This window comes from Eschrichtius robustus, chromosome 16, assembly GCF_028021215.1.
Source record: "Eschrichtius robustus isolate mEscRob2 chromosome 16, mEscRob2.pri, whole genome shotgun sequence".
NCBI classification, from domain to species: domain Eukaryota; kingdom Metazoa; phylum Chordata; class Mammalia; order Artiodactyla; family Eschrichtiidae; genus Eschrichtius; species Eschrichtius robustus.
The window spans coordinates 71,154,544-71,182,535 of NC_090839.1; the positions used below are offsets into that span (position 1 = coordinate 71,154,544).

Consider the following 27,992-nt stretch of genomic DNA (forward strand, 5'->3'; position numbering starts at 1 on the left):
ATATTGTCTATATACTTGTTAATAAATAATACTTATTAGTGTTTATTGTAGAAATTGAAAGTTACAAACACAAAGAAAGACAAAAATTATTTTTCATTCCCTACCAATGATTCTTCTCTTTTTTTAACATTATAATGCTGTTTGCATTTATTCCATTTATTTTTATTACTAAAAATTTGTCATAAACAATTTTAATTGGTGTGTCAAAATGTACTTGTTGGACATTTTCAACAAGTTGGCAGTTGAAAATTATAAACTATAAAGGATATCTTTGGGTTTTAAAACATTTTTGTATTTCATATTACTTTCTTGGTATAGATTCGCAACTGGGCCAAGAGTTATAAACATTATAATGAAAGGCTGTGCATTAAAATATATGTTTGTGTTTATGTAATATTTTTATTTTTATATTTTGGAGTCACAATGTTGAAAGGTTTTACCAGTTGATAAGCACATCGTCAGTATATATGAGAGTGCCTGTTCTACCATAACCATTGGCAACTTTTTCCTCTTTACTGATTTGATAGACCAAAAAATATATCTGATTAAAAGATTGCAATATCTGTCTCCTATTTGGTGATTTTTAAATTCCCACTGTCCTCATTGAAAGTGCTAACAACACCTCTTAACTCAGTAGCTCTGGGAGTTTCTCTAAAAGAGACAGACTTTGGACAGAGTTGGAAATCAGCTTGCATTTTCATACAGGAGTTTAAAACATTTAAATTTGACTCCATCCATTTAGGACAATTCAGAATGTGAATCCTAAAACTCCAGAGGTCTTCACGATCGTTTAGTATTGCCCACAAAGGAAATATGACAGGGTGAATTACAACCCAGGAGGGAACAATCTTTTACCATTTCTGTTCTCATTAGTATTATTACTTTTGTTATACTGAACACACTAAGAAGTGCATCTCTCAAATAAGTGCAACACAATTTATTAAATATTGTATACATGGAACCAAGGATCGATAGGATGGAGCTCTGTATGATTGCATCAGAAACAAACCTTATAATAAATTGAAACAATGGATAAGCTTAGGAGAAATCTGTTTCAAAGCTAATTTATTTAAGAAAATGTGTTTTCTTAATAAGTGTAGCACAGTTCTTACCAGGTACAGCAACATTTAGAAAATGGAATTTTGGTTATTAATGTCAAGATATATTTATTTTCTGCCATTTTGATGGAGTTGATACTTTTTTTGTAAGGTTCTTAGTCCTCCTATAGTGAAAGAGAGAAAGTAAGGTGTCATTGCTGAAGGGACAAACTAATAATCACTTGGTAAAGTTTATTGCAGGTAAAATCTTTTTTCAGTTAAGTGGACAGTGTGGTAAAATTGCTACATTAAATTGTAATTATGTTTAAATGGAAGTCTTGCTACAGAGTGCCAAGGAGATTAGTTTGAGCTAAATAACTCAAGTGCCTTATTGAACATCAATTTCTTTCTGGGATAATTATGAATTGGATTTTGTTTTATTTCAAATTGATGTTTTTGTGCCCATATTTAAGCTACAGGGACTTATAAGACCTATACTGTCCTTCCCCACTTGCCCTACCCTCAGTGAGACAAATCCCAGCACACAAATGGGCTGGGGGTGGGGTTAAGGGAAGTTATATTATCAGCACACAGCATTCTGCTAAAGGGACAGTGAGAAGAGCCCCCATAGGGATGTTCTTTAATAGAGATGCCTAAAACCATGACCAAAAATGTATCTAAAATAGTTGGTGAATTGAAGAAATAGAATGGAGACCTTTAGCACTGTAAGATTTCAAAGCTGTTAGTTTGCGTATTTACCCAAACATGTTTAAGGGTTTGGGAACATACTTTGCCTTGCTCTATAAAACTGGCGTCTGCCTTAGTTACACACCTTTTATTGGACAGGAACAAGCTGAAAGCTGGGTACCTAATGTCAGTGGAGTCTTCTGAGGGTTTCCTGGATGAAGTTGGGTCCCAGGCTCTAGTTGCTGGTTCATATGTGCCGCCATCCACAGTCCTTCAGCAGATTGACTCGGTAGCTGACGCTGATGTCATAAATGTAAGCAAATGAAAATTTATTTAACATCAAATAACTTGTCCTTAATGATCCAGTTTCAGAAGGAATGTGTAAGCTTCCTTGGGCTGTATATGCTGTTCTCGTGGTGTTTGGTGCCTATGTACCTGGTATGGAGGCAGAAGGGCTCATCCCCATATCTGCAGATAGCTTCCTTGTCAACTCAGGGTGATGTATCTTCCTCATGCAACTAAATTACCATTAGGTTAAACCATTTAAAATTCTTAAAGGTCAAGAAGAGTCAAATATTGGCAGTTTCATACGATTCAACCTAATTGTCGAGTTTGGTATTTTCCTCCTCACTCCTAAGAAATAAACTCTCTATCCTGCCAATCTTTCATGATCTACCATCTCAAGATTTTCTTTAGTCTTCTCAACCTAAGACCTTCTCCTGCCCCTGCTCTATTTTGTTTTATTTTCACATATATTGTTTCCTATAAAATTGAGTTGTCTTGAGGGCAAGGACTATGTCTTATACCTCTTTGTATTCCCTGCTATGCCTAACAAGTACGTGAACTACAGAACGAACCCAAAATCAGTCCTTTGTCTATTAAAAATGCCAACTCCCCTTCCATGGTCAAGGTCTTAACCATCTTCTCACCAAGGGGTCTCCCCTTGGGGATAGAAAAAAAGAAGCAGGCTATTTTAAGATAGCAACCCTGACTTGATTTCACTTGGCCCGTAAGTTCATCATTACATACTCTTCCAAATGGCTGTCCTCATCTTATATACCATACTATCATGTGAGTCCAACCCAGCTGCCTGCAACACTGTCTCTTTATTAAAAAAGCTGACCTGAGATAATGTGGGACTGCTCCTCCTGGTATTGCACTTAACCTAAACAACCAGCCTTTGGACTCAAAGTAGCGGCATAAAGAATACTAGGATATAAAGTGTAACTTTTAAGTTAACAATCAGTGTATTTTTATTGACTCAGACTATTTGCCATCGCAATACCAAAGCAGGGAAGTACAGCTCTGCTCAAGGAGACTCTGCCCTATTTTGCAACGTCAGAAGGGTTTTCCTTTTCCCTCTTTAACAGCTACTCTCATATTTAGAGCACCACACTTGCTCAGTCACACATAGGATGAAATACTCAAAGGAACAGAAGTTTATCTACTTGCTTATTTCTGTTAACTTTCTGTCTTTTTTTGTTTGTTTACTTAAAGGCTGCAAAGAAGTTTGTTTCTGGCCGGAAGTCAATGGCAGCAAGTGGAAATTTGGGGCATACACCTTTCGTTGATGAGTTGTAGTACTGAAACACATATTGCAGGAAAGAGCTGAACCTTTTCTCAACCCAGAGCAGCAAGTATATGAAAGTGAGAAGTCTCTAACATTTATCTTTTTTTCCAATGAGATGAAATATCATAAAGCATAAATGCAGGTAATTGTTCCCAGCTGACCTAAAGTCAATAAAACATTCTGTTTAAATGTTTTTCTTGCGTTTTTCCTGATCAGCTAATCAACAAGTATTTGTTATATGCTGAGTTTTTGTTTTAGATGCTTTAAAGGAGAACAGGAATATAATAATAAAGTACAGAAGCATGAGAAACTATTAAAAATTAAGGCTAAGTGGCTATCAGAGTAACTATTTCCAGATTATTATTGGTGGCTTTTCAAGATAAACACAGTTAAAAGTCTGTCTTCTTGGGTAAGAATAATTAAATGGTCTGGGTTTTACCCCCTTTTTTGCCTTTTTTGCGAAAGAGTTATTTGTGAAAAATATAAATTCCCTGCCAGTCATATCCTGTATTTGCACTGCTTCATTTTATGTTTATCTTCACTGTGGCAGAATTTTGTGGTTTATTTTCCTCATCTTCTCCCTCATCTGTTTCTATCCTATCTCTTTCAAGTAATTAACTATCAACCCAACATCCAAAGTAACAGTAGGGGGACTTCCCTGGTGGTCCAGTGGTTAAGAATCCACCTTCCAATGCAGGGGACACGGGTTTGATCCCTGGTCGGGGAACTAAGATCCCACATGCTGCGGGGCAACTAAGCCCGAGTGCTCTAGGGCCCATGCGCCACAACTAGAGAGCCCTTGTGCCGCAACTACTGAGCCTGCACGCCACAGCGAAAGATGCCGCATGCCGCTACTAAGATCCCGCATGCCAGAACTAAGACCCAGTGCAGCCAAATAAATAAATATTAAAAAAATAATAATAAAAGTGGGGCTGAAAAGGGGGAAAAAACTAATGTGAACAACTAGGCAAAAATCTCTCATTTCTTTTAAGTAGGGCACTTGAAGTTTACAAACGAGAAACTAAATAAAGTAAAATGTGATACTTACCTTAAAGAGTAAAATTCTCTACTGTGTTTACACATTCTGGTATTGGGTTCCTCTGCTGCATTTTCTAAAATATGAGACATTCTTCTCAGAAAGGAAGGTCTTAAGGATCTGAATAATTGTGAGGCCTATGAAACCCCAAGGAAGTCTTTGGATATCACATTGAAGAAGGTCTCTAAAGGCTTTACAACACACTCGTGAAAGAGAAATGTTAAGTCTGCACATATTCCTGTAAGTATAGCAAACGTATACATGGCAGTGCACAAAAAATGGGTGTTTTCAAGACAAATGCTCCTGTGGTCACAGATTTGCAAACTGCTGCCTAACCAACTTTTGATACAGGTTCACTCTTGCCCTTTTCAACATGGGCATAGTCTTCGAGCCAAAATGCATCTGAGGTAGAGGAGGCCGAGGAGGAGGAGGAGCTTTCATTGTCTTGCTTCACCATTGTCCAGTATGGAGAAGGGGCTCTCACTTCTTTCTTGTGCTCTCTGTGAATCATCACGTCACAGTTAATGTCTTTTCCTACACTAATAGTACAGTTCTTCTTTTTATATCCATGCCATTCTGTGGAGATAGACATTGGTCTCCTTGCAGGGTAATGCCCAGTGGACCGTGGATATTTATAGTACTTAAGTCTTTTATCTAAAACTGCATCTTCATCGTCATCACTGCTTGTGAAAGAGTCATCTTGTGCCTCCTCAGTTTTCTTTGTTGTGCTGAAATGAAAAGAATAGTGAATGAAATGGATTCTTAATGTCTGAACATTCATTATCACCTAAGAGATGTCTTACAACCTGCTTTGGTTCGTAAAAGAAAGAATACAATTTAGCTTTAACACTACCTTTCTGTGTTATTGAAAATTTTCTCTTTTTAAAATTACCTTTAGGGAATTCCCTGGCAGTCCAGTGGTTAGGGCTGTAGCTTTCCCTGCCGAGGGCACAGGTTCAATCCCTGGTAGGGGAACTAAGGTCCCACAAGCTGCGAGATGCGGCCAAAAAAAAAATTACCTTTAAATTTGTTTCCATTCCTAAATGGAAATCAAATTCTGCCCTAAATTATTTCACATTACTTTTAAAAGCTTTGCACAGACTTAAGCCAGACTATTGACCAGAATATTAGCAGGCCTTAACGGTGGGTTAATTTCACTTCACACAGAATGACAGGTCAGTGTGGCCATCTCCTCCACAGAACTCAGTTTTCATGGGTCACATGGGGTCAGCAATAACAGAATATTACTGATTTCCAAGGGGGCATCCAGAAATAATGGCCCTCAGAGATCTTCAACATGCTAATCTGAGTTTTTTTTTCCTCCCCTGAGCATCATTCTTTGCTTCTCATTTGGGTTTACATATGTGGATCTGTAGAACACCCTTCTATCCAGATGTCTCATCATTCACTATTCCACCTCGCTGTTGCCATCCAAAAACTTGTACAGACTTTTTTTTTTGTAATTTGCCAACAACAGGTTTCTTGAACTTTTCTCACGTCTGCCGCACATGCACCTGCTATTATTTTCCTGAACAAATACTGTCTGTTACCTGCTACCCCTCATTCTGGTGCTGGATTTGCCAGCAGATCCAAAACCAGACCTTTGTAATTATGAACCTCGGTTACTTTCTCTGTTACTTTCTGTCCTGCTAATAGGAAATAGATTTCTTCCCTACCCCAGTCCCTCCAAGCTATCAGACTTACTGGTGTTTTCACTAACATCCTTGGAGGCCTGCCTGTTTTATTTGCTCCTAAGCTTTTGAAGCTTTTCCTAAAGTTTATCTCTTTTGGAAATGACATTTGGTATGGAGTCAATTTTACTAAGGGCCGCTAGTCTTAATTGTACTATTTTCTTTTAATCCTTAATTTAGTGCTGTGCAAGGAGATTCAGATCTCAGGACTAGAACAGTTTGCCTTCAGAGTGCAAAGGACATCCTTTGTAACTGTATTAGATAACCGTCAAGGACAGGCGGCAGAGCCAGGTTCTTATTGAACTGCATTAGATAGTAACGCCACAAGCCAGCAGAGGTCAGGGTTAGCTGGAAACAGTTTTTATACGACTAGGCCTGCCCAGAGCATCCTATGGAGTATTTCCGTTGTGCACACAGTGCTCTTTGCTCCTGAAGGAAGTCATACCAAATAAGCCTTTTCCTTCCACTTCTGCCCCTTCCCCGCCCCCTTCCACATAAGATGCTAAAATGCCTTAGCTATAAGCACTTTGCTTAATTAAGAAAGGGATTCAGAACATGATTGATATTGTTCCTAAGTTTGTGGATTTTAGCCTCATACTTAAGTTGTGCTGTTCTGTGTTTGCTTTTGAATGGTCAATCTGCCATCCTTAGATTTTTAATATTCTGAACTCTGTGCTTAGAACGTAGTTGTTCTATAAGCAAATGATTAAGAGCTCAGGTTCGGGAGCTGAACTCCCCAATACAAGGTCCACCAGCTACGTGTGGCTGCTAAATTTAAACTGGTTAAACTTGAATAAAATTTAAAATTCCTCCGTTACAAATCTTCACATTTCAGGGGTTAGTAGCCACCTGTGGCTAGTGGCTACCACATGGGATAACACAGATACAGAACATTTCCACTATCACAGAAAGTTCTTATTGGACATTGCTGCTCTGGAGACAGACATATACCACTTAGCCCTGTGGCCTCTGGCAAGTTTATACACTCCATTGGCTTCAGTTTTCTTACCTATAAAACGAGGATAAATAAAAAGAATTGGCATGAGGATTAAATGGTATAATGCTTGTAAAGCAGTGCTCACCACATAGTAAGCAGTTATCACTATTATCATTAATGATTTTTAATCAAATCAGGATTGGTTTAGTTACTGGGAATTTTTTCCCCAATCTGTACCTCATCTGAAGGGGACAACTGCCCAGCTCTAGTCCACTGTCACCATGTGGGAATGCAAGCCCATCTTCTAGTTTCTTCAGGAGAAACCAGAGATAAAGACTCTTTGCATGAAATCTTAGATTTGTAAATTTAGCGACTCAAATATTTTTTCATTAAAAATTTTTTTTGAAATACACAGAAAAATGCAAAAAAGTTGAATGAAAAAAATTATAAATACCTTGGTAGCTACTGCGCAGGTCAAGAAATAGCGTATTACTGCCCCCTGGAAGAGCACCCCCTATGTATCCTCCTTTCTCTCTACAGTGTTTAAAACACTGAGGGAGACAAGCAAAGCACATCTGCTAGCCATATCAGTTCCTAGGGCCACAAGTTGGACTCCAAAGTAATGTCTATGGAATATGGGCCATTTTTTAGTCTTTAGTAAAGTCCCTAGCCATATTTCTTTGAGCCCATCCCAATAAGCAAAGGTGCACAGCTGTAGCAACTAGTGGTCAGGAATCTGGTCAGAATTAATAAGGACCACTCTTGCAACAGAGCACTGAATTTGTCACTTAAAGAAAAGGGAGATGGAGAAATCAAGCACAACCCGTAAATTTCTGACTTGTTTGACTATGTGAGTGTTCTTCCACTAGGACGGTGGCAAGCTGGCTTTTGATTTTAGGCGTAATGAGTTTGAGGGGTTTATGATACATACAAATGCAGATATCAAGTGGGTGTTTATACAAGTTTGGAGATAATACAATTTGAAAATTATTAATTTATGGATACTAATAGAAACCACAGAAATCAAGGAGTTTTTTTTTAACATCTTTATTGGAGTATAATTGCTTTACAATGATGTGTTAGTTTCTGCTTTATAACAAAGTGAATCAGCTATACATATATCCCCATATCTCCTTCCTCTTGTGTCTCCCTTCCATCCTCCCTATCCCACCCCTCTAGGTGGTCACAAAGCACCGAGCTGATCTCCCTATGCCATGCGGCTGCTTCCCACTAGCTATCTGTTTTACATTTGGTAGTGTATATATGTTCATGCCACTCTCTCACTTCATTCCAGCTTACCCTTCCCCCTCCCCGTGTCCTCAAGTCCATTCTCTACATCTGCATCTTTATTCCTGTCCTGCCCCTAGGTTCTTCAGAACCATTTTTTTTTTAGATTCCATATATATGTGTTAGCATACGGTATTTGTTTTCCTCTTTCTGACTTATTCACTGTATGACAGTCTCTAGGTCCAGCCACCTCACTACAAATAACTCAATTTCGTTTCATTTTATGGCTGAGTAATATTCCATTGTATACATGTGCCACATCTTCTCTATCCATTCATCTGTCGATGGACACTTAGGTTGCTTCCATGTCCTGGCTATTGTAAATAGAGCTGCAATGAACATTGTGGTACATGTCTCTTTTTGAATTATGGTTTTCTCAGGGTGTATGCCCAGTAGTGGGATTGCTGGGTCATATGGTAGTTCTGTTTTTAGAGAAATCAAGGAGTTTGCTTAGGAGATTGAGAGAAGAAAGCCAAAGATTAAACCTTGAGGAACTCCAAGGTTGGGTAAAAGGAGATCAAGAGGAAGTGACTAGAGGAAATAGGAAAATCATGGGAGTATGGTATCCCAGAAGTCTGGGGAAAATGATGTTTCAACCAGAGTTGAGTGTACAGTGTCTAATGCTGCTCAGAAGCCAAGCAAAATAAAGACTGAGAAGAGTCCACTGAAATCAGCAGTATGAAGGTTGTAAGTGACCCTGGGAAAAAGGACTCTCAGCCAAGGCCTGCACTGAGGGGGGAAATGGTGTCTCCTGAGGAAATGGCAAAGTCTAATACAGCTCTTTCAATGGGTTTGGAGTCAAGGGACAGGGCAGTGGCCGGAAGGGAAAGAGGAGAGTGGAATTAGGTGGGGTTTGCTAAGATGGTAGAGGTTTTAAAGGGGCTTAAATGTTATTGGGAAGGATCCAGAGAGAGAAGTTGAATATGCCGGAGACAAATGAGGAAATGGGATTCACAGCGCATGTTTAAGGGCTAACTTTGGAAAAGGCAGAGTCACGCATGTAGGTTTGGAGGTGGAGTTGCCATTGGATAGTTTGGTCTTTTTTTAAACTCCATGTCCAAGGCTCTTGCCTTTATCATTCTGCCTCATATTAGGTCCTACAGATTGTACTTTCCAAAAGGACTTAGAAACCCACTAAATTGTGGCAGTGTCATCAATCCCTCCTACATGGTCCAACTGATAGTTCTCACATTAAACTAAGACTCTACTTCCTAGACCCTGGGGAACTCTGTAGTATAACAAAGATTCCTAAACTTAACTACTTACCGTGTAATTGGGAATTTGGTCTCAGGGATTAAATCATATATTTCTTGCCATTCTTGGGGTATGTCAATAAAATCTCGGTAAACCTTGATTTGTAGCACTGTTCCTATGGTGATATGTTGCAAAAGCTTTAAAAATTCTCGAAGAGTATATCCTAACACATTGGCATAGCCAACACTAATCAAAACATCACCTGAAAAAGGAAAAAAATCAGTAAAATTAAGATAATGGTTTAAAAGGATCATACCATTTCTGGCTTTATTGTGCGATATTTTTCTTTCTTTTTTGGGGGGAGGGGTGAGGTATTTCATTTTATGGGTTCATATTGTTGGTTCATTTTGAACCAAAGCCAGGCTTCAGCCTTTATTTAATAAAAATGACCCTCTCAGTGACGTAAGTATCCTTTGAATAATGAAGAATACATGCAAGATGTTTCTTAATAGTCAGTGTGGTGGTAGATATTGTAGCATGTTTTTACAACATTTCTAAAGTCCTTGGTGTGACAGAGGCTAAAAACCATTTATAATCTGAATCATCCTTTAGGATTCTAAAAATGTGTTTGCTTCAAGTAAAATAAATGGCTATTACTATTAAAGAAAAAACCACTTACACTAAGTGAATAAATGACCTACTTTCTATTATACCTGCCTGGCCATTTCCAATGCTCTCCACAGTAAGCAGACCATATTAAACATCAAGCCTTTTAGTTTAATGTTTGCCCTTACATAGTATTCGTTGAGCAAGTAATTCTACATGCAACACTGGACAATTAGCATGCTTTAATTAAGTTTAAGCTATGTATACAGAGAGTATGTCAGCTCAAAGGGATTAGACAGCTAGGTCCCCTACCATAGCACGGTGCTGAACAGGCAGGGAAGGGTGATGGCCAACCATGGAGCTCCTGAGCCCCCAGCAGATAGGAAGAGAACCACATCTTGACAGCAAGCCCGTGGACCTCCAAACTGGATGTTAAAAAGACCAATTATTCACTTGTACCCAGCAGCTAGGGCATGAACATGTAAACTAGGTCCAGTTATTTGTCAGTCTCCCTGGGTCACTGAACGTGGAGCAGGAGATGCAGAGAGGTGACAGGAGCACCCAGTTTCCATGGCCCTTTGTTCTCTCACCATTTTCCAAACCTGGTTCTCCAGGCTTTCTGGCAATTCTGTCAGACTCATTGTTCTAAATCCAATGCCTTAACAGAACTTTTCTATTGCTTGCATTGAAGACCTCTGACTACTACAAGGGCATTCAGCAAGAGAGGAAGGAATACAGGGAAATTGCTTTTTAAGGACAGACAGATACATTGGGTAAAATCTTAGTCATCAGCTCTTACTAGTACTAACATCCTGCCAAATGGTCATGGATACTTTATAGCTAACATCGGATAAAGTGACCCCAATGAGTCCCAAAGGATATGTTCACCTCTCTGTGCATGGGAAGCTAGAGACCCCTCAATCAACCTGAAAGACAGCTGAAGCCTAACCTCAGAGGAGAAAAAAGAGTCAAGATGAAGTACATTCTCTGATACTACTCCCCACTGTGCTATAATTGGGAATTATGCTGATCCCAAAGGAAGCCTCCAAGGAATGCCAAGGACAAATTTCCATAGTGCTAGATCCTATCAGAAACAAAAGTTCACAGTATTAAAGAAAATGAATACTTAGAAGGGTGAAGAAAACCTTCTACTTTGGTCTTTAAAAATAGCTGGGGCTAACTTCAGAATGAAACAGGGTTTCTCCCAGCGACCTGCAGATTGTGGGATCTAAAACTGTTCACCCCATGGAGGTTAATTAAAATGGGGGGGGGGGAGGAAGAAGACCTCACTGGATGAGCTTACTTGCCTAATCTTAAAAGGAGTGTTTATGGCTTGTCATTCTGCTTAATTATGTTGTTAAAGGGTGACTTTTATCAAGAGGGCAGAAAATAAACAGCTTAATTCCCTGACCGTCCTGGCTGTAAACCAGACATATCATTGTGTGAATGTGAGTACTCTGGCAATAGACATTAACATTGCCTTTCATAAAGAAACACCAATTTGGTATTTATGAATATCAACATTATACATTTTCTTTCTGTTTTAATGGGCTATAGGAACCACATTATATAAACTGTCTCGATTACCTATATTTAATCAACTTTGCAGCAGCCAAGCCACTACCATCTCTACAAACTAGGCTGTAAATTCCATAAGCTCTGTGTGGTTAGAGACCATGTATGTCTGGCTCATCATTATACCACAGTGCCTAGCAGGATGCCTACACAGAGCAGGCATTCAGGAAATGCTTATTGAATGAATGTGGCCTAGTAAGGGTGGTGACCAGTACATGACTTGTATTTACCTTCAAAGCTATATTAATTTCTCCGAGAAAAGGAAAAAAAAGCTATATTAATTTCTTAAGACTCTGGATATCAGAGTTTGCTAAAGCTATACTGGCCAAAAGGATTTTAAAGTTTAGCCAGAATAAACTAATCAGGAAATCGAGATGAAGCCCTATTATGAAACACCAAAAAGAGAGAAATTCAAAGCATATGAATGAGAAATAATGGGGCGGGGAGGTAATGGGGTCAAATATACATCAGGTTTCTGAGACCATCACCTCTCAAAATTTCATAATCATTGTCAAAAGGACTGAGTTACAGAGTCTTTGAAACCTAGACCTTGAAGAGAAGTGGCTGACTTGTCATGAAGAGATTTGGGGCCCTGGACTTACTCTCTATTGAAATCTCTTTTCTAGTCAAAGGTATGGGCTTTCTAAGCAGATACGGTTTCAAGTCTCAGCTCTGACCACCCACTTAGCTCTGTATTGAACAAATTACTTCATCTCTCTAAGGGTCTATGTTTTGTTATCTACCTTCCAGGAGTGTTGCAGAGATTAAATGAGATAATAGATGTGGAAACACCTTGCAAAATGCCTAGGACAAATACTCACTTGCTATTCATTTATCAAGCACAGACATAATAAATGTGCCAGTGCTGTAGGTAAGTCGTGGATTTAAAAGGTGAATTCAAGACTGCCTCTGACCTCCAGGAGCCCACTAACTGTAGCCCCACCAGGAGATTCTGTTTCATGTGCATGAAAGCATACTCCTGTCCCACTCTAGTGAGTGTGCACTCTGGTTATCAACGAGCATCTGTCCCCTGACCCCAGAGAAGCTAAGGAGAACAAGCAGAAAAGGCCCATGGGACCTGGCCTAGAGTTCTTTTGGTCTGGAAAGTCCAGAACTCTCTTTCTGTCAGATTGTTCCCCAGCACCATTTTCTATGTGGAGAAAATGCTTTGGATTTTAAGGTGAGGTAAACTTTTGTAATAGCATCATTGGTCTACTTAATTCTTTAATCCACTGCTTCTAACCCTAGCTGCAATTAGAATCACCTGAGGAGCTTTTAAACCATGAACTGCCCTATCCCCAAAGCCAAACCAATTGAATCAGAACCTCTGGGGACATGGGGCCAAGGCATTTTTGTTTTAAAAGGTCTCCAGGTGATTCTAATAGGTAACCAGAGTTGCAAACCAGTGGTTTAATCCACTGGGGGCTCCTGTACCACAATCATTTTTGGTTAACAACAACAACAAAAAAGATACCAGTCTAAAGAATCTCTAAGTAAGAACAGCCTAAGAGAAATGATTGCCAGCATTTCCATAGCACTGTAGTTCTCAAAGCATTTTCATAAAGATTATCTCATCAAATCCTAGCAACTCCTGACAAAGGTGGTATTATCCCAATTTAGAGATGAGGTGACTAAGGCCAGGAAAGTTAAGGGGCTTTGTCCAAGGTGACAGAACTAGAAAGTGGCAGAGCCTGGGCCTGAATTCAGGCCAGCTCCCACTGAATGGTCTTTCCTTCCCACCACCTTACCATCCCATTGTGCGTCCCTGACTCCTGAGCACAGCACCAGGCCCAGAGTAGGCGCTGGGAAAACGTCTTGAATTGGATGGAAAATTCATTCACCCAAAGCCAAGAGAAGCAGGGCAGTACTGACAAAGAGTGTAACAGAGGGTTCAAATCCCCACTCCTTGGTGTGACAAGGTACAAGTTACTAAATATCTGATTCCTTCTCTGTAAGGTGGTTTAATGTAGAATCTAATCAAGGAATTTGGTAAGGTTGCAGGATACAAAATTAATGCACAGAAATCTCTGGCATTCCTGTACACCAACAATGAAAAATCAGAAAGAGAAATTAAGGAAACACTCCCATTTACCACTGCAACAAAAAGAATAAAATACCTAGGAATAAACCTACCTAAGGAGGCAAAAGACCTGTACTCAGAAAACTATAAGACAATCATGAAACAAATCAAAGATGACATAAACAGATGGAGAAATATACCATGTTCTTGGATTGGAAGAATCAATATTGTGAAAATAACTATACTACCCAAAGCAATCTACAGATTCAATGCAATCCCTATCAAACTACCAATGGCGTTCTTCACAGAATTAGAACCAAAAATTTTACAATTCGTATGGAAACACAAAAGACCCCGAACAGCCAAAGCAATCTTGAGAAAGAAAAACGGAGTTGGAGGAATCAGGCTCCCTGACTTCAAACTATACCACAAAGCTACAGTAATCAAGACAGTATGGTACTGGCACAAAAACAGAAATCTAGATCAATGGTACAAGATAGAATGCCCAGAGATAAACCCATGCACATATGGGCACCTAATTTATGACAAAGAGGGCAAGAATATACAATGGAGAAAAGACAGCCTCTTCAATAAGTGGTGCTGGGGAAACTGGACAGCTACATGTAAAAGAATAAAATTAGAACACTACCTAACACCATACACAAAAATAAACTCCAAATGGATTAAAGACTTAAATGTAAGACCAGACACTATAAAACTCTTAGAGGAAAACATAGGAAAAACACTCTTTGACATAAACCACAGCAAGATCTTTTTTGACCCACCTCCCAGAGTAATGGAAATAAAAACAAAAATAAACAAATGGGACTTAATTAAAAGCTTTTGCACAGCAAAGGAAACCATAAGCAAGGCAAAAAGACAACCCTCAGAATGGGAGAAAATATTTGCAACTGAAACAACAGACAAAGGATTAATCTCCAAAATATACAAACAGCTCATGGAGCTCAATAGCAAAGAAACAAACAATCCAGTTAAAAAATGGGCAGAAGACCTAAATAGACATTTCACCAAGGAAGACATACAGATGGCCAAGAGGCACATGAAAAGATGCTCAACATCACTAATCATTAGAAAAATGCAAATCAAAACTACGATGAGGTATCACCTCATGCCGGTCAGAATGGCCATTATCAAAAAATCTAGAAACAATAAATGCTGGAAAGGGTGTGGTGAAAAGGGAAGCCCCTTGCACTGTTGGTGGGAATGTAAATTGATACAACCACTATGGAAAACAGTATGGAGGTTCCTTAGAAAACTAAAAAGAGAACTACCATATGACCGAGCAATCCCACTACGGGGCATATACCCTGAGAAAACCATAATTCAAGAAGAGACATGTACCACAATGTTCATTGCAGCACTATTTACAATAGCCAGGACATGGAACCAGCCTAAATGTCCATCAACAGATGAATGCATAAAGAAGATGTGGCACATATATGCGGTGGAGTATTATTCAGCCATAAAAAGAAACAAAACTGAGTTATTTGCAGTGAGGTGGATGGACCTAGAGTCTGTCATACAGAGTGAAGTAAGTCAGAAAGAGAAAAACAAATACCATATGCTAACGCATATATATAGAATCTAAAAAAAAAAAAAAAAATGGTACTGATGAACCTAGTTGCAGGGCAGGAATAAAGAGATAGACATAGAAAATGGACTTGAGGACATGGGGTGGGAGGGCGAAGCTGAGGCGAAGTGAGAGTAGCATCAACATATATACACTACCGAATGTAAAGTAGTTAGCTGGTGGGAAGCAGCAGCATAGCACGGGGAGACCCGCTCATTGCTTTGCAATGACCTAGAGGGGTGGGAAAGGGAGGATGGGAGGGAGGCTCAAGAGAGAGTGGATATGGGGACATGTGTGTGCATATGGCTGATTCACTTTGCTGTGCAACAGAAACGAACACAGTATTGTGAAGCAATTATACTCTAATAAAGGTCTATTAAAGAATTAAAAAAAATTTTTTTTTAATGTAGAATCTACCTCAGGGATTGCCAGGAAGGTGAAATAAGATCATGCTTCTAAATGTTAAAGATGATTAATACTGCCTACAAAAGAAGAAAGCTTTATCCACAGAGAGCCATAAACGCTGGAGTGACGCTGTGCCTGTATATGAATCCCACCTGCTAGATGGGGGTGAACCTCGACAAGGAACTCAGTCTCACTGAGCCTCAGTTTCCTCACCTGTAAAAGGGGGATGATAATAGTTCCTACCTAGAGGGTTACTGTAAGAATTCAATGAATAAAAACGCCCAACAGCGAAGGTTATACAAGTAATACCAACTGGCCTGCCCATTGAAAGCTCTCAAACAATGTCATCATTATCATTGTTACAGTGAAACCTGAGTCTCCCTGAAGGCAGATGGGAGGGAGAAAGAGGTGGAGTGTTTGGGAGGCATGGGGAAAGCACAGTCACCTGGCTGGAGTTTTCCATCCCTGGCTGCAGAGCCCTTCTTAATGAGGTGCGTGATCTGAAGGTAGGGCCCATGCTGGATGATGACCAGGCCTAATCCCAGGCTGCCCACAGTGAGTTTGGTCTGCTGAGTTTTGCTCAAGTTGTGTATAGATGGCTTGACCTTGAGGCCGATTTGTCTTTCTAAAAAAGGAGAGATTTGTTTTAGTCCTTCACCTAGACATCAGCATGACAGTAGTAACTGGGGTTCTAAAGCCAGACCCTTGGGACAGTTACTCAACCTCTCTCTTCCTTAGTTTCCTCATCAGTAAAGTGATGATAATAAAAATGCCCACTCAGAGGGTTGTTAGGAAAATTAAAGGAGACAGTTAAAGGGCTTTTGCACAGTGCCTAGCACATTGTGAATATTTAATTAATGTTAGTTACTATTATCCATTCACTTAACAAGTAGTTATTGATACGGGCAGTGTGCTAGGAAACGTAAGTGTTTCTTGCCCTCATGGATCTTCCAGCCTAGTGGCTGAGACAAATATCAATGAATCATGTAAACATATTTTGAACAACAAACTGTGACACATGCTATGAAGGAAAAGTTCAGAGAGCTCTGAGGGTGACCAACAGGAGGCTAACGTCTCCTGTGAGGAAGGTGGGTCAAGGCTTCACAGAGGAGGTAAAATCTGAATTGAGGTCGAAAAGACCAACAGGAAAGCTTTAAGCAAAGTAGGATGGGAGAGAGCAAATTAGATCAAGATTCTGAGACAGGAAAGAACATAAAGGAGACCAGTAGGGGGCAGGCAGGAGGAGCAAAGGCAGAGCAGACAGGCTGCTTGGCAGGTCTACCTCACTGGAAAAGATTAGAAGCAATTTCAGCAGGACAAGCTAAGGTCTGCATTCAGAGAAACACACAAACAAAAACCTCTGGCTGTTATATGGATTGTGGGGTCCAGAGTGGAAGTGAGAAACGAAAGGGTTACTGCGTTCACCCAGAGCATGTCACCCAAGCAATGTCAGTGGAAATGGACAGTAGAAAAAAAGCATTTGGGAGGAAAATCCAGGAAAAATGGGCAGGGAGGTGTTGAAGTATGTTTTCTACAAAACTAAACCTCATAAGAAAAGTTTCGAAGATGGAGGAGTGATTTAAAACAAGTTATTTTCCCAAGAGGAAGCTTCTGAGAAGACTCATTTTCAACCTACAGGAAGCTTCTGGCGAAACTTGTTTTCAGCACACTCTCCCAGCATTTCACACACACAACACTTTTCCTTAAGGAGAAGTGACAAACTGCTACCTTGCCAAACCTTTGCCAAATCCATGTGACTGTGGTGTCTGGGGGGGCCCAGGAGTCCCCCCCCACTGCTGGGGAAGGGGCTTCCCATGCTCCCACATCTCCAGCTGCAGGGAGCTGGGCGGTTTCATGGCCCTTTCAACTCCAAGCAAGTGTCCTTGCCTATCTCCAACCTCACCCTCCCCCAAACCACAGATGCTCTCTGTCTGGAAAACAAAGTAACCTAGTATAAAGAAGGTACCATCTTCAAGACTTTTCAGGATTACAGGTCAGCCCCTCCTCGAGCCTCTGGCTCCTGAGCAAACAGAGAACTGGCATCATAGACAGGGTCTGAGTTCCAACCTCAGCTTGCAAATTAAAGTGCTCATGATATAATCTACTACGAAGCCCAGTCTCAAAAGACAGCAGCGTTAAGTGAAAGAAGCCAGATTCAAAAGACTCCATATCATAGGATGGACATTTTTGTGACATTCTCCATGGAAAGGGCAAAACTATAGAAAACAGATCAGGAGTGTCAGGAGCTGGGGTGGTGAAAGGCATTGGCAGCAACAGGGCTTCATCACAAGGTAATTTTGGGGGTGGTGAGACCTCCACATCTTGATTGTGGTGGTGGTTAAACGTGGGTACAAAACTCACAAAGCTGTACACTAAAAAGGGGGAGGGGGGACTCTTCCTGTATGTAAATTTTAGTTTGGTAAACAAATGATGGTGAGAGGCCCAAGAGTGTGAATTTCCCATTTTACAGAGGAGGAAAAGTGAAGAAGTCTTGGTCCCCAGGACATCACCCAGCTACCTTGAACGCTTTTGTGGACGGCCTTCTTCATGGCCCCGGGACGGCAGGCCGATCAGGAGGGTCTCCCGGAACCGAAGCTGGAGTCAGTCCAACTCCCAACTGTTTCGAACCCTCCGGGAGCCGGCGCACTGCGGGCCGACCGCGGGCGGCGAGGAGATCTCGGGCTGGCCCCCAGGGGACGCTGCGACAACGCCGCCCAGACGTTGCGCTGCAGTGCGGTCACCACAAGGTCCCCAGTGACCCTGGAAAATGCAGTATGTGAAAATTTGGGTGCAGAAAAACAAAACTTCTGCGGACTAGCACAGTGCCTGGCTCACAGTGGGTTCCTCACCGATTCTTTTTTTTTTTTTTTAAAGAATTTATGATTCCCAGGTGCTGGTCCAGGACCACACTTTGAGAACCACTAGATTTTTTTTTTTTTTTTTTTTGTTTGTGTTGGGTCTTCGTTTCTGCACGAGGGCTTTCTCCAGTTGCGGCAAGCGGGGGCCACTCTTCATCGCGGTGTGCGGGCCTCTCACTATCCGGCCTCTCCCGTTGCGGAGCACAGGCTCCAGACACGCAGGCTCAGTAGTTGTGGCTCACGGGGCCTAGTTGCTCCACGGCATGTGGGATCTTCCCAGACCAGGGCTCGAACCCGTGTTACCTACACTGGCAGGCAGATTCTCAACCACTGCGCCACCAGGGAAGCCCCCTCACCCATTCTTGGGAAACTGAAATGGAGACGGTGGAGGAAGCCCAGAGGCGGGTGTCTCAAAGATGTGAACGGGCTACGGAGGAAGATCATAGCTAGTTCATACAAGAGCACAGATGCCCTGCTGCGCTCCCGATAATGGTGTTTTCAAATACTGTTATATCAACCGCGCCAACTGCTTTGGAACTGCACTTTTTTCACGGATGTTTTGAATAAGAAAAGGCCAAGGGTGGCCTGAAAAAAATGAGTCACGATTAGGAGAGGAATTAATTCTTCCTTCTTTTATTTTCCAAAATAATACTTCCTCCCCCAGACACGTTTACTCATAGAGCAAATATTTACTGGAAGCCCGCTCTGTGGTTTTTGCTGATGCTGGGGACACAACAGTAGACAAAACAAGTAAGGGCTCTATCCTCTTGGAACTTAGATTTAAAAAGCAGATGGAGTGGACAATTTTAGGAAAGTATAAAGTATCAAAAATAAATTCTAAAAGAAATAGAAAACAATGTAATGTAGTAGGTCCTATTGTCATCCCCACTCTGATGAAACCGAAAGGCAAAGCCTCTTGCGTTTGCGTTCGTGCCTTCAGCAAATAGTAAACAAGCACCTATTAGTGTGCATAGATTTCCATGGTAAACTGGGAGGTCCCAGCTTATTCAGCTGTTTCTGTGGCTCTACCCAGACAGTAAACCAGGGCAGATTTCCGGTTGGATAAATCTTGTGTTGTAGTGGCTGAGACAGAGGAAATGCAAAGAGTCATCCCATTCCCTGTTACTCTCAGCCTCAACGCATCTCCTGCAGGTAGCGCCTTGTGATACATCGCCTGTTTCCTCCTCCAGTCTGGCAAGGCTTCTGTCCAGACACCAAATTAATTCTATTATAAAATGCATCCTTTTCCTCCATTTTCCTATCGGTAGAGAATGGTGAGAGTTTGAAGGAATAAAGCACATCAGCATTTAAGGTCCTGTGAGGGGAGCATATCAGTGCCTGGGGCACAGGGTCCATCCACCTTCCCTCCATCCCAGACTGAAAACTCTTTATTGTGAATGCCAAGATCAGACTGATTGGTGGAGCTGAAGTATACAAACCGTTATGGATGCTGTGCTGCCCAGATTCCCCCTTCAGGACTGAAGGACCTATTCCTTTCCCTCCACCCCAACCCTGCCACTAGCTGAAGAGAGCCCCTTGCCCAAGATCACACCTACCCAGGGCAGCTAGCTTCCAGTGACTGAGCAATGCAGGGTACAAAACCTGGCTCCCTCAGCCCAACTTGAACAACTCTAGAGGGACATCCCAGCTTCAGAGCTCCCTAAAGGGTCTGCTGAGGTCCTCCTATGGCTGCACTGCAACCCGACTTCTCCCTCTGCCAGATCCTGCTTCCTTCTCTCCCTCCACAGATGTGGGTCCCACGAGCACTCCTCAATAAATGTCCTGCAACTCAAGAGTATTTCCTAGAGAACCCAACCTGCAACAGCTTGGTGCCAGGGACAACAGGAAAGAGTAGATGCTAAGATGGGATTTTGGAGCTGGACCCGCTGCCCACGTAATAATGAGGACCCCATCCCCAGTAGAGGAGAAGGATACGTAGCCTTCAGCACAGGGAAGCACTAAGATTGTTCAGTTTTCCACCGGTAGTAAAATGGAATGATGTGGCACCCACATGATCCACCTGGGTGTCTCTTAGTTCTCCTTTGGCCTATTTTACAGTAAATGGACAAAAACAGTAGCCACAGCCTGAGAAGTATATGGCAACCAGTGGCTCAGCCCCCTCAGGGATGGAGGTCTGGGCCACCCCACCATAAGCCACCTAGAGGTGCTAGCAGAGGGTGACAGGAATCTAGGACGGATAGGAGAGGAGGGTATGTTATGTCAGTTACACCTTAAGGTGAGCTAAAGCAGCAGCAGCAGCAAGAGCTATACTTTGTCCCACTAACTTTCCTCTTATAAGTTTCCCACAGGAAAAGATGTCCACCAGGGTCCTAAAGGTGCTGCTTTCAGAACTGAAAAAGAAGCAAGTGGATCTGTGCATCACAATGTGTGTACTGTTGCAAATGCTGCACTGTCATGCCTAGTCCCCTTTCAGGACAGGAGAACCTAGGCCCCAGCTCTTGGGGAGGTTGTAGGTTGACTGCTCTCAGCTGTCAGCTCTCTCAAGGAATTGTCCTTGGCTGGAGAGCCGCCTTACCCAAGGTCATGCCCCATGACTGACATCCAATGACTGGTCCATGCAGAGATACAAAGGCTCGGATGGCCCCTTTACAGAGATGTTCCAACTCAGAACATCTCAGAACAGCCATCCCAGCTTCAGACTCCCTCTGAGCTCTGCCAAAGCCTCCTGTGACTGCACCACAGTCAAACTGTTCCCTCTGTCCAGTCCTGCTTCCTTCCCTTCCCCCACAGGAATCGATCCTAAGAGCACACCCTAATAAACTTCCTGCACAGTAGACAATAATCTCTTGTCTCCAAGTCAGCTCCAACAGAACCCAATCCATGAGACTAAATGAGACTTGAGCTCAAGGCACAAACTATTAACCTCTGGATTCAGCTCTTTTGTTTCGTCTAGTCCCAGAAACCCCAGGTGAACACATGTGGTGCATCCACATTCTTGGCCTGGATGGTAAACTTAACCTCCAGGGAGGTAGTGTGTTCTCTATCCTGTCAGGTCAAAGATCCTCCTTAAAGAGAAGAGTGATTGCACACTCCCCTCCACAGCTTTCCCTGAGGTCACATTTGGATTCAGCCTCTGCTGGGCTGAAGCCTACCATCCATCACGATAAAGCACGCTGTGTTCACGGCCCTTTAACAACCACAGAATGACTATTTATGACTTCAGGCTGCCAGCATAGCTCCCTCCTGGGGGCCTTCTATGTTCTTCCGGGTCCTCAAGGATTTTCTGCCTTCAGTAGCCTCATGGTCATCCTCTCTCTGAATAGAAAAGCCCTAGCTGCTTTGCTTAGGGGTGAGAAGTTGGGGAAGTTCTATCACTGAAGCAGAGTGCCTGACTCTGGGAGTCTGTTGGTCAGATAGGGGAAAGAGGCCCAGAGAGGTGACATGACTTTCCCAAGTTCAAGTCAGTAGCACAGGCGGGACTAAAATATGGTTCTGTATTCTTTTTACTCCGTCACACCACCTGTCCCTAACTCCTAGGGTTTGCCTCTTCTAAAATCTAGATTGAGATACATAGGAGAACAGAATTGATCTGTCCTGTCCTGAGAGCCTTGAGACTTTGAAACACTAGGTACACTGGCAAGCAAGAATGAGATTTGGGGCTAAAAACAGCCCCAAATTAATGTGATTAATGGGAAATCTGTAAACAGAGTATTTGGTCCTGCCCATGCCACCCACCCCACATCCTGGTTGGTAAGGAATGGGATAGGTGACTATTGTCTGTAGTGATATGCAGCTATTAACCTGGTAAAAAAATGTTTTAAATTCTTTTAACTGTGTACTGGTTGTTTTTATGCTTTAATCTTAGATCTAGAACATTTTGTGGAGGGGCAAAGGCTGGAGGGACCAGGAAGGGATGCCTGGGTAGAAGGAGGGATTTATACTTGTATTGTTTAAACACAAGAATCAAGTCATCGTTCCACTTAGCTGGAGTTAGAATAGGCAAATGTTCCAACATTTCACCCTAGGATTCTCATCAACTGCCCAGTAGTGAACATCAGTGGACATTATTTGAGAATTCAGAACTGTATAGCTGGAGTTTCTTCTATTACTTGGCAACAGAAACACCAAAAAGAAGCCAAGAGTATGACTCCATCAAACTTCTCCAGTGTTTAAACAACAATAAACGGTGAAACCTCCTGCAGTAATGTGATACGCATTATGTCTAAGTCCCTGGAACATATAAATCAGCTTGTGTCAGTTTCTGTGGCAGAGGAAAAATGAATGGTTTAATAATAATAAAAAAAAAACTACCCCCCCCCCCACAAGAGACCAATGTTTGGACAGGAAAGTCTACAGGCTAGCAATCAAACTTCCTCACCCAATCTATGTGGTGATACTGATAACTCTGTGCACTTCTGCAAGGCTGTTGGATTGGTGGAATTTGAAACTTGCTGAGTTCTGTGGACATGTAGGCATTCCAAAAATAGAGACAGATGTCACTCTTCTAGGTCTTTCTAGAGGTGACCTAGGTGGCGTTTATGGAGAAAATGAGCGTCTCATGGGGAACTAACTGGGAAAGAAAGAGCTGGACTCAAAGTCAGGGTTAATGGTGATTTAGTCCATGAGCCATGGAAGAAAAGGAAATCTCCACTAGATAGCAAAACTGTATGTGGTAGACCACTTGTATTGCTAATAAATTATGCCAATGTCTTGTTTATTTTCTGTTTCTCCATCCAAGCTAAGCCCCTCCCCACATCCCACCTCAATAAATAGTGTCATCAAACACCCCATTACTCAGGCCAAAAAATTTAGGAGTCATTCCCTGAGTCCTCTCTTTCTTTCAACCCCTCCCCCGTTTATCAGCAAGTCCTTCCCTCTGCCTACAAAACATCCAATCTGCCCATCATCCCCTATCTTTACTACTCTCATCCTACCTAAAGCTACATTTCTCTCTCTCCTGGACTACTGTGCTTCTTAACTGCTATCCCTGCTTTCATTCTTGCCCCTCCCCCCTACAATCGACACTCTCTTTACAGATTAAATAAGCCCTTGTCACTCCCCTGTTCTAAACCCTCCGGTGCCTTCCCGTTGCATTTAGAACAAAATCCAAACTCTTTATCATGGCTCTTAAAGTCCTACCTCTGGTCTCTGCCCACCTCTGTCTTTTCTTACCACTCTCCAGCCACACAGGATATATTGCGGTTCCTTGAACAGGCCAACCTCTTCCTTGCCCGCTCCCCTAATGTCCTTTGCACTTCCTTTTCCCTCTGTCTGGAACAGTCTTGCCCAGATCTTCATAGATCAGGTTTTTATGAACCTGCTGTTCTCCGTGCAACCTTCCTTCCCTGACCATCCTATGTACCACCGCCGCCCCCTAAACCCCCCATCAGACCGACCCCCAACTTAATAGATCAATACCTAACATTATCTTTATTTTAAAGATCAGTTTTTAAGTTTCCGTTTCTTCCCCACCAGGAGGTAAGCTTCCTGAGAACGAAAACTTTCTCAGGTCCACTCCAGCAGCCCCAGCACCTACACCTACAGTGCCTGACGCACAGCAGGTGTCCATAGCCATTTCCTAAAAGGGGCAGTCCCGGGGCTGACAGGGCAGAGGCAATGCTAACACAAGGTGACAAGGCATTGTCACCGACTCCCTCCGCGGGCTCGCGGCCGCCTCCTGATGAAGACAGGCGGCTTCTGTCCTGTCCAGGACAGCGAGGCGGGCGGCCGAGGAGAAGTCGGGCGGAGCGGGGCCCCAGGCGGGCGGGCCGGAGGGTCGGGGCCGCGTGCCAGGGCAGGACCGATAGGTCGGACCAGGGTCGTCGCCGGCCGGGAGCCGAAGCCAGCCTCGCCAGCGCCGCGGCTTCGCTTCCGGGTGAGGGGCGGGCGGGCCGAGCAGTTCCGGGGCGGGCGGCGGTTCCGGCTGTGCGGGCCGCGCCGCGGCTGCTGGTCCCGGGCGCGCGGAGGGCGCGAGCGGCGCGCGGGGGCCGAGGGGGCGCGAGGCGGCGGCGCGGGGTCTCCTGGCCCCGGCGGCGGCCCATGGGGCGGGAGGCGTGAGGCCGCGGCCTGCCCGGGGCTCGGGGGGTGGGGGGAGCGGGGCGGGGAGATGGATAAACTGACCATCATCTCAGGATGTCTCTTTCTGGCCGCCGATATCTTCGCCATCGCCAGCATCGCCAACCCGGACTGGATCAACACCGGGGAGTCCGCCGGTGAGCGGCGGGCGCGCGGGGCCGGATGGAGGACTGGCTGAGGGCGAAGGGAGGGGAAGGGAGACCCGGCTGAGGAGAAGACCGGGCTTGAGGGTGCGAGGCGGGGGCCGGCCTGAGGAGAAGGGGGCGGAGAGGCGATCCGGGCTGCCGGGCCGGGCGGCCGAGGGGCAGAGGGGATGGCGAGGGGGACGCGCGGGTCGTTAGCGGGATCCCCAGACGGAGGGGAGCTGCGCCCCAGGCTGAGTGCAAAGTGGCGGAGGGGCGAGGAGACCTGGGCAGGGCTGGCGGTCCTGGACCGGGGAGGGAGAGTGAGGGGAGACAGCCGGCGACCTGGGGGACCGTGGAAGAACGAGCTTCGTCCTGGACTTAAACAAAAGTCAAGGTGGGAGACGGGAGGAAACTGAGGCGCCTGTGAAGGAATTAGAAACCCGCCGGGGAGGCTGGGGCCGGGAGCGAGGCAGCCTATGGAGTGTGAGAGTCACCCGAGAGCTGACGGTCGATGAGAGACCAAGAGGAGTCGGGTCCGACCGCTGACGTCCCCCCACCCCTCCCCAGGAAGCGACGTCCGGGGGAGAGGTCCGGGCGGGGCCGGGTTCATGGTGCCGGGAGCGGTGGTGCCGGTGGAGGGCGCCGGATGAGAGCCCCCAGCCCGCGCCCCCGCTCCCGCCCAGCCCCTGCCCACTTGGCAGTGTTTGAGATGCATGTGGCTTCCGAGTTTCCCTTTGACGTCTGTGTGGTTATAATTCTGCTTTATTTTAGGCCCCAGAGCTGTAATAACCTTAATAATAAACTTCATTTTATGGAGCATCTTTCGTTCCAGCGCATCACAAAACGCTTTAGCGATCCTAATCGTAGTTTCAAGATTAAATAACACATTCGAGTTGCAGGCAGCCCAGTCGCAGTGCCTGCTGTAACACCACGGAGCTGTGGGCAGCAGAGACAAGGTGGTGCCCTCAGGAAAGAGGCAGGCATCTTTCTGAAGGGTATTCTAGGTGAATGCCCTTGCACGATTTTTCTCAGCTTGGGCCACCCTCCACCCTCCCACACACACACACTCCCTCACTCACACTCACCCAGACCTGTGAGACCAAACCTTTAATTACTGTAACAGCTGCCAGGAGAGCTGATGGGAATAAAGGAATGAGCTTGTTTTCTAACTGCTTGTTCAGTGCAGATGAAGGGAATAATGGGGGGTGGGAATGTCAGACTCCCTCCATGAATAATTTGTTGTAAGAATGTATCACTATGCTGTCAAACTTACTTCTTAAGTATTACTTATGGTTCTGTATTTATCCTGCAATATTTTTAGCCCTTAAAAAAAGCTGTGGCTGGGACATTTGTTGCTTCCTCCTCCGTTCTCTCCCCCATCTAGACCTAGTAACACAAAATCATGCCATCAGATTTGCTGGTTATTAAAATAACACTCTAAAAATTTCTGCTCCTTTTCTTGCCTATATAGTCTTAGCAGAGCTCTTAATTGTAAAGCATATATGATTGTTATGTGACCCTACAGAGGTGTTAGCTAATGCTACAGTGGTCATATTGCAATATATAAATGTATCAAACACTTTGTGCACCTTAAACATACACAATGTTATATGTTAATTATATCTCAATTTTTTAAACTGTAAAGCATATAAAGAAAATATCAGTGATTTAGAATTTGGTGAAACTATGGGCTTTGTTTCTGAAAATGCTGGTGATGTCAGTGTTAGTACTAGTTTGTAGTTATATGTGTGATGTCCAGTTCATGACCTGTTGTTGTTTTTATCCTGATTATGTGTGCAATGACTCCTTTTATGAGACTTTCTTTGAGACTTAACATACTTAGGGGCAAAGAGGTTCACTGTTCTAGCAGATCTTTTCTTGTAAAGAAGTTTCAAGTGGAATCCCAATGTATAAAATAGACTAAATGTCCATGGGAAATATGGAGTTGAGAGAGGGAAGAGAGAGATAAGTAATAGCATAACATTTCTGAGAAGATGTTATGCTCTATTATATTTGAAAGAAAGCAAGAATAGGATGAATACAACTCCTTCAAATTAGGCAAAGTCATCCGCTGTGAGTTGCCTTGGAGATGGGAGGGACAGAAGTCCAAGGTTTGAAAGAAGTAGAAAATGTTTGAAATAAATAAATAGTTGTGAGAGAAAGCATGCCAACCAGAGACAGTAGGATTATCTAGCAGTGTGGAAACTTCATTGAAGTCAGTGGTCATGAACATACAGTGTGATAACGGATCTGCTTTGTTGACTGTCTCTGGTAGTGCTCAGCTACTTTGTCACCAGTGTGTGGTGAAAGCCAATAGAAGGCTTCATTCAGGGTTGGGATTTGCCAGATACATGCAACAGAATGACAGAGGAGCAAAGGTGTTTAGGGTGTTAGTCAAAATATTGTAATGATGGCTCATGAAATCTTAGCTGGATAAAGAGTAAAAGTGAAAAAGGAAAAAGCCGGTATATTGGTCATTGAATAACAGTTGGTATATGGTCAGTGGAATAGTTGACCTGGTCCCAATGGAGCTGAAGACTTGACTGGGAGTGATTGATACAGCAGAATGGAAGGGCAGGGCATTGTGGGCACAAGGTCCAGAGTGTGACAGTGGTGGTGTGTGGCTGAAGTGGGGTGGAGGAGGTGATTTTTTTTTTTTAACAGTTTCCCCTGCCATCTCGAGATACCCTTCAGTTAAATATTCTGTGGCTAGAAAGAGGAATAGGAGGAGATAGTAAGAACAGGGGGAAATTTTTCAAAATCGTATCTAACCCTTTTTTTTTTTTTTTTTTTGGCCTAACCACTGTACTGCCAGGGAATTCCCTAACCCGTATTTCTTACGGCTAAATATGTCAGACAATAAGCCCCCAAAATGTAAAATGAATGAGGTGGTATGTTCCTTTGTTCACTCTTGTGCTTTTGCATTGTGATAAGATGCACCTGAACTTTGCCTAGTGTTTGAGCTTGTATACTCACTGTACACTTTTACCTGGACAGATCCAGTCTTGAGTTTAAAAAAAAAAAAAAAAATCAGTGCAGAGTTATACTTTCCAAATCAATGAAACATTTACAGGAAGTTCAGTTAAGATCTCAGAGGTGACAGGACTAGCTTTATGCTAAGATCTGCATAAAAGTGACTTCACCTGGTAGCAAAAAGTTAATGTGTTGATTCCCTTTGGTGCATTATACATTGTACAAAAGTCTTGATTGTGATGTTTTTACTGCAGTTTTTTAAATGAACAAAATATATTTTGAAAATAGAACTCCTGGAGCTGAAAGGTTCTGTAGAATGTAGTTTGAAAACCACTGCAGTAAACTAGTAAGGGAAAGTTTAGGA

The 27,992-nt window shown here is 43.2% G+C and overlaps 3 protein-coding genes across 4 annotated transcripts in view; 2 read left to right on the top strand and 1 right to left on the bottom strand.

The window, feature by feature from the left end:
• UQCRC2 (ubiquinol-cytochrome c reductase core protein 2) overlaps positions 1-3,487 on the top strand; it is a 31,868-nt gene extending 28,381 nt beyond the window's left edge. Inside the window, exons 13-14 of the mRNA XM_068524011.1 lie at positions 1,884-2,037; positions 3,222-3,487. Of these exons, the coding sequence (XP_068380112.1) occupies positions 1,884-2,037; positions 3,222-3,305 (238 nt within the window). The 3' untranslated portion in view covers positions 3,306-3,487. The remainder of the gene's footprint in view (positions 1-1,883; positions 2,038-3,221) is intronic.
• A 1,174-nt stretch (positions 3,488-4,661) lies between these two features.
• Positions 4,662-18,185, bottom strand: PDZD9 (PDZ domain containing 9). Of its 2 annotated transcripts, XM_068525173.1 has the most exons (4): positions 18,155-18,185; positions 16,082-16,261; positions 9,512-9,701; positions 4,662-5,058 (listed from the first exon to the last, which is right to left on the bottom strand). In XM_068525173.1, the coding sequence occupies exons 1-4, from the start codon at positions 18,183-18,185 to the stop codon at positions 4,662-4,664; spliced, it is 798 nt and encodes a 265-aa protein (XP_068381274.1). The 2 variants fall into 2 exon arrangements, with proteins under 2 accessions (XP_068381274.1, XP_068381275.1); XM_068525174.1 differs by lacking the exon at positions 16,082-16,261.
• A 6,376-nt stretch (positions 18,186-24,561) lies between these two features.
• MOSMO (modulator of smoothened) overlaps positions 24,562-27,992 on the top strand; it is a 55,794-nt gene continuing 52,363 nt past the window's right edge. The window contains exon 1 of the mRNA XM_068523798.1: positions 24,562-24,667. Coding sequence (XP_068379899.1) covers positions 24,562-24,667 — 106 coding nt within the window. The remainder of the gene's footprint in view (positions 24,668-27,992) is intronic.

Coding starts and splice junctions, on each gene's coding strand:
- PDZD9 (XM_068525173.1), bottom strand. CDS start 18,185: ATGAAGAAGGCCGTCCACAAAAGCGTTCAAG. Junction 16,262..18,154: donor CGTCCACAAAAGCGTTCAAG/GTAGCTGGGTGA, acceptor CTCCTTTTTTAG/AAAGACAAATCGGCCTCAAG. Junction 9,702..16,081: donor GGATGGAAAACTCCAGCCAG/GTGACTGTGCTT, acceptor TTCCTTTTTCAG/GTGATGTTTTGATTAGTGTT.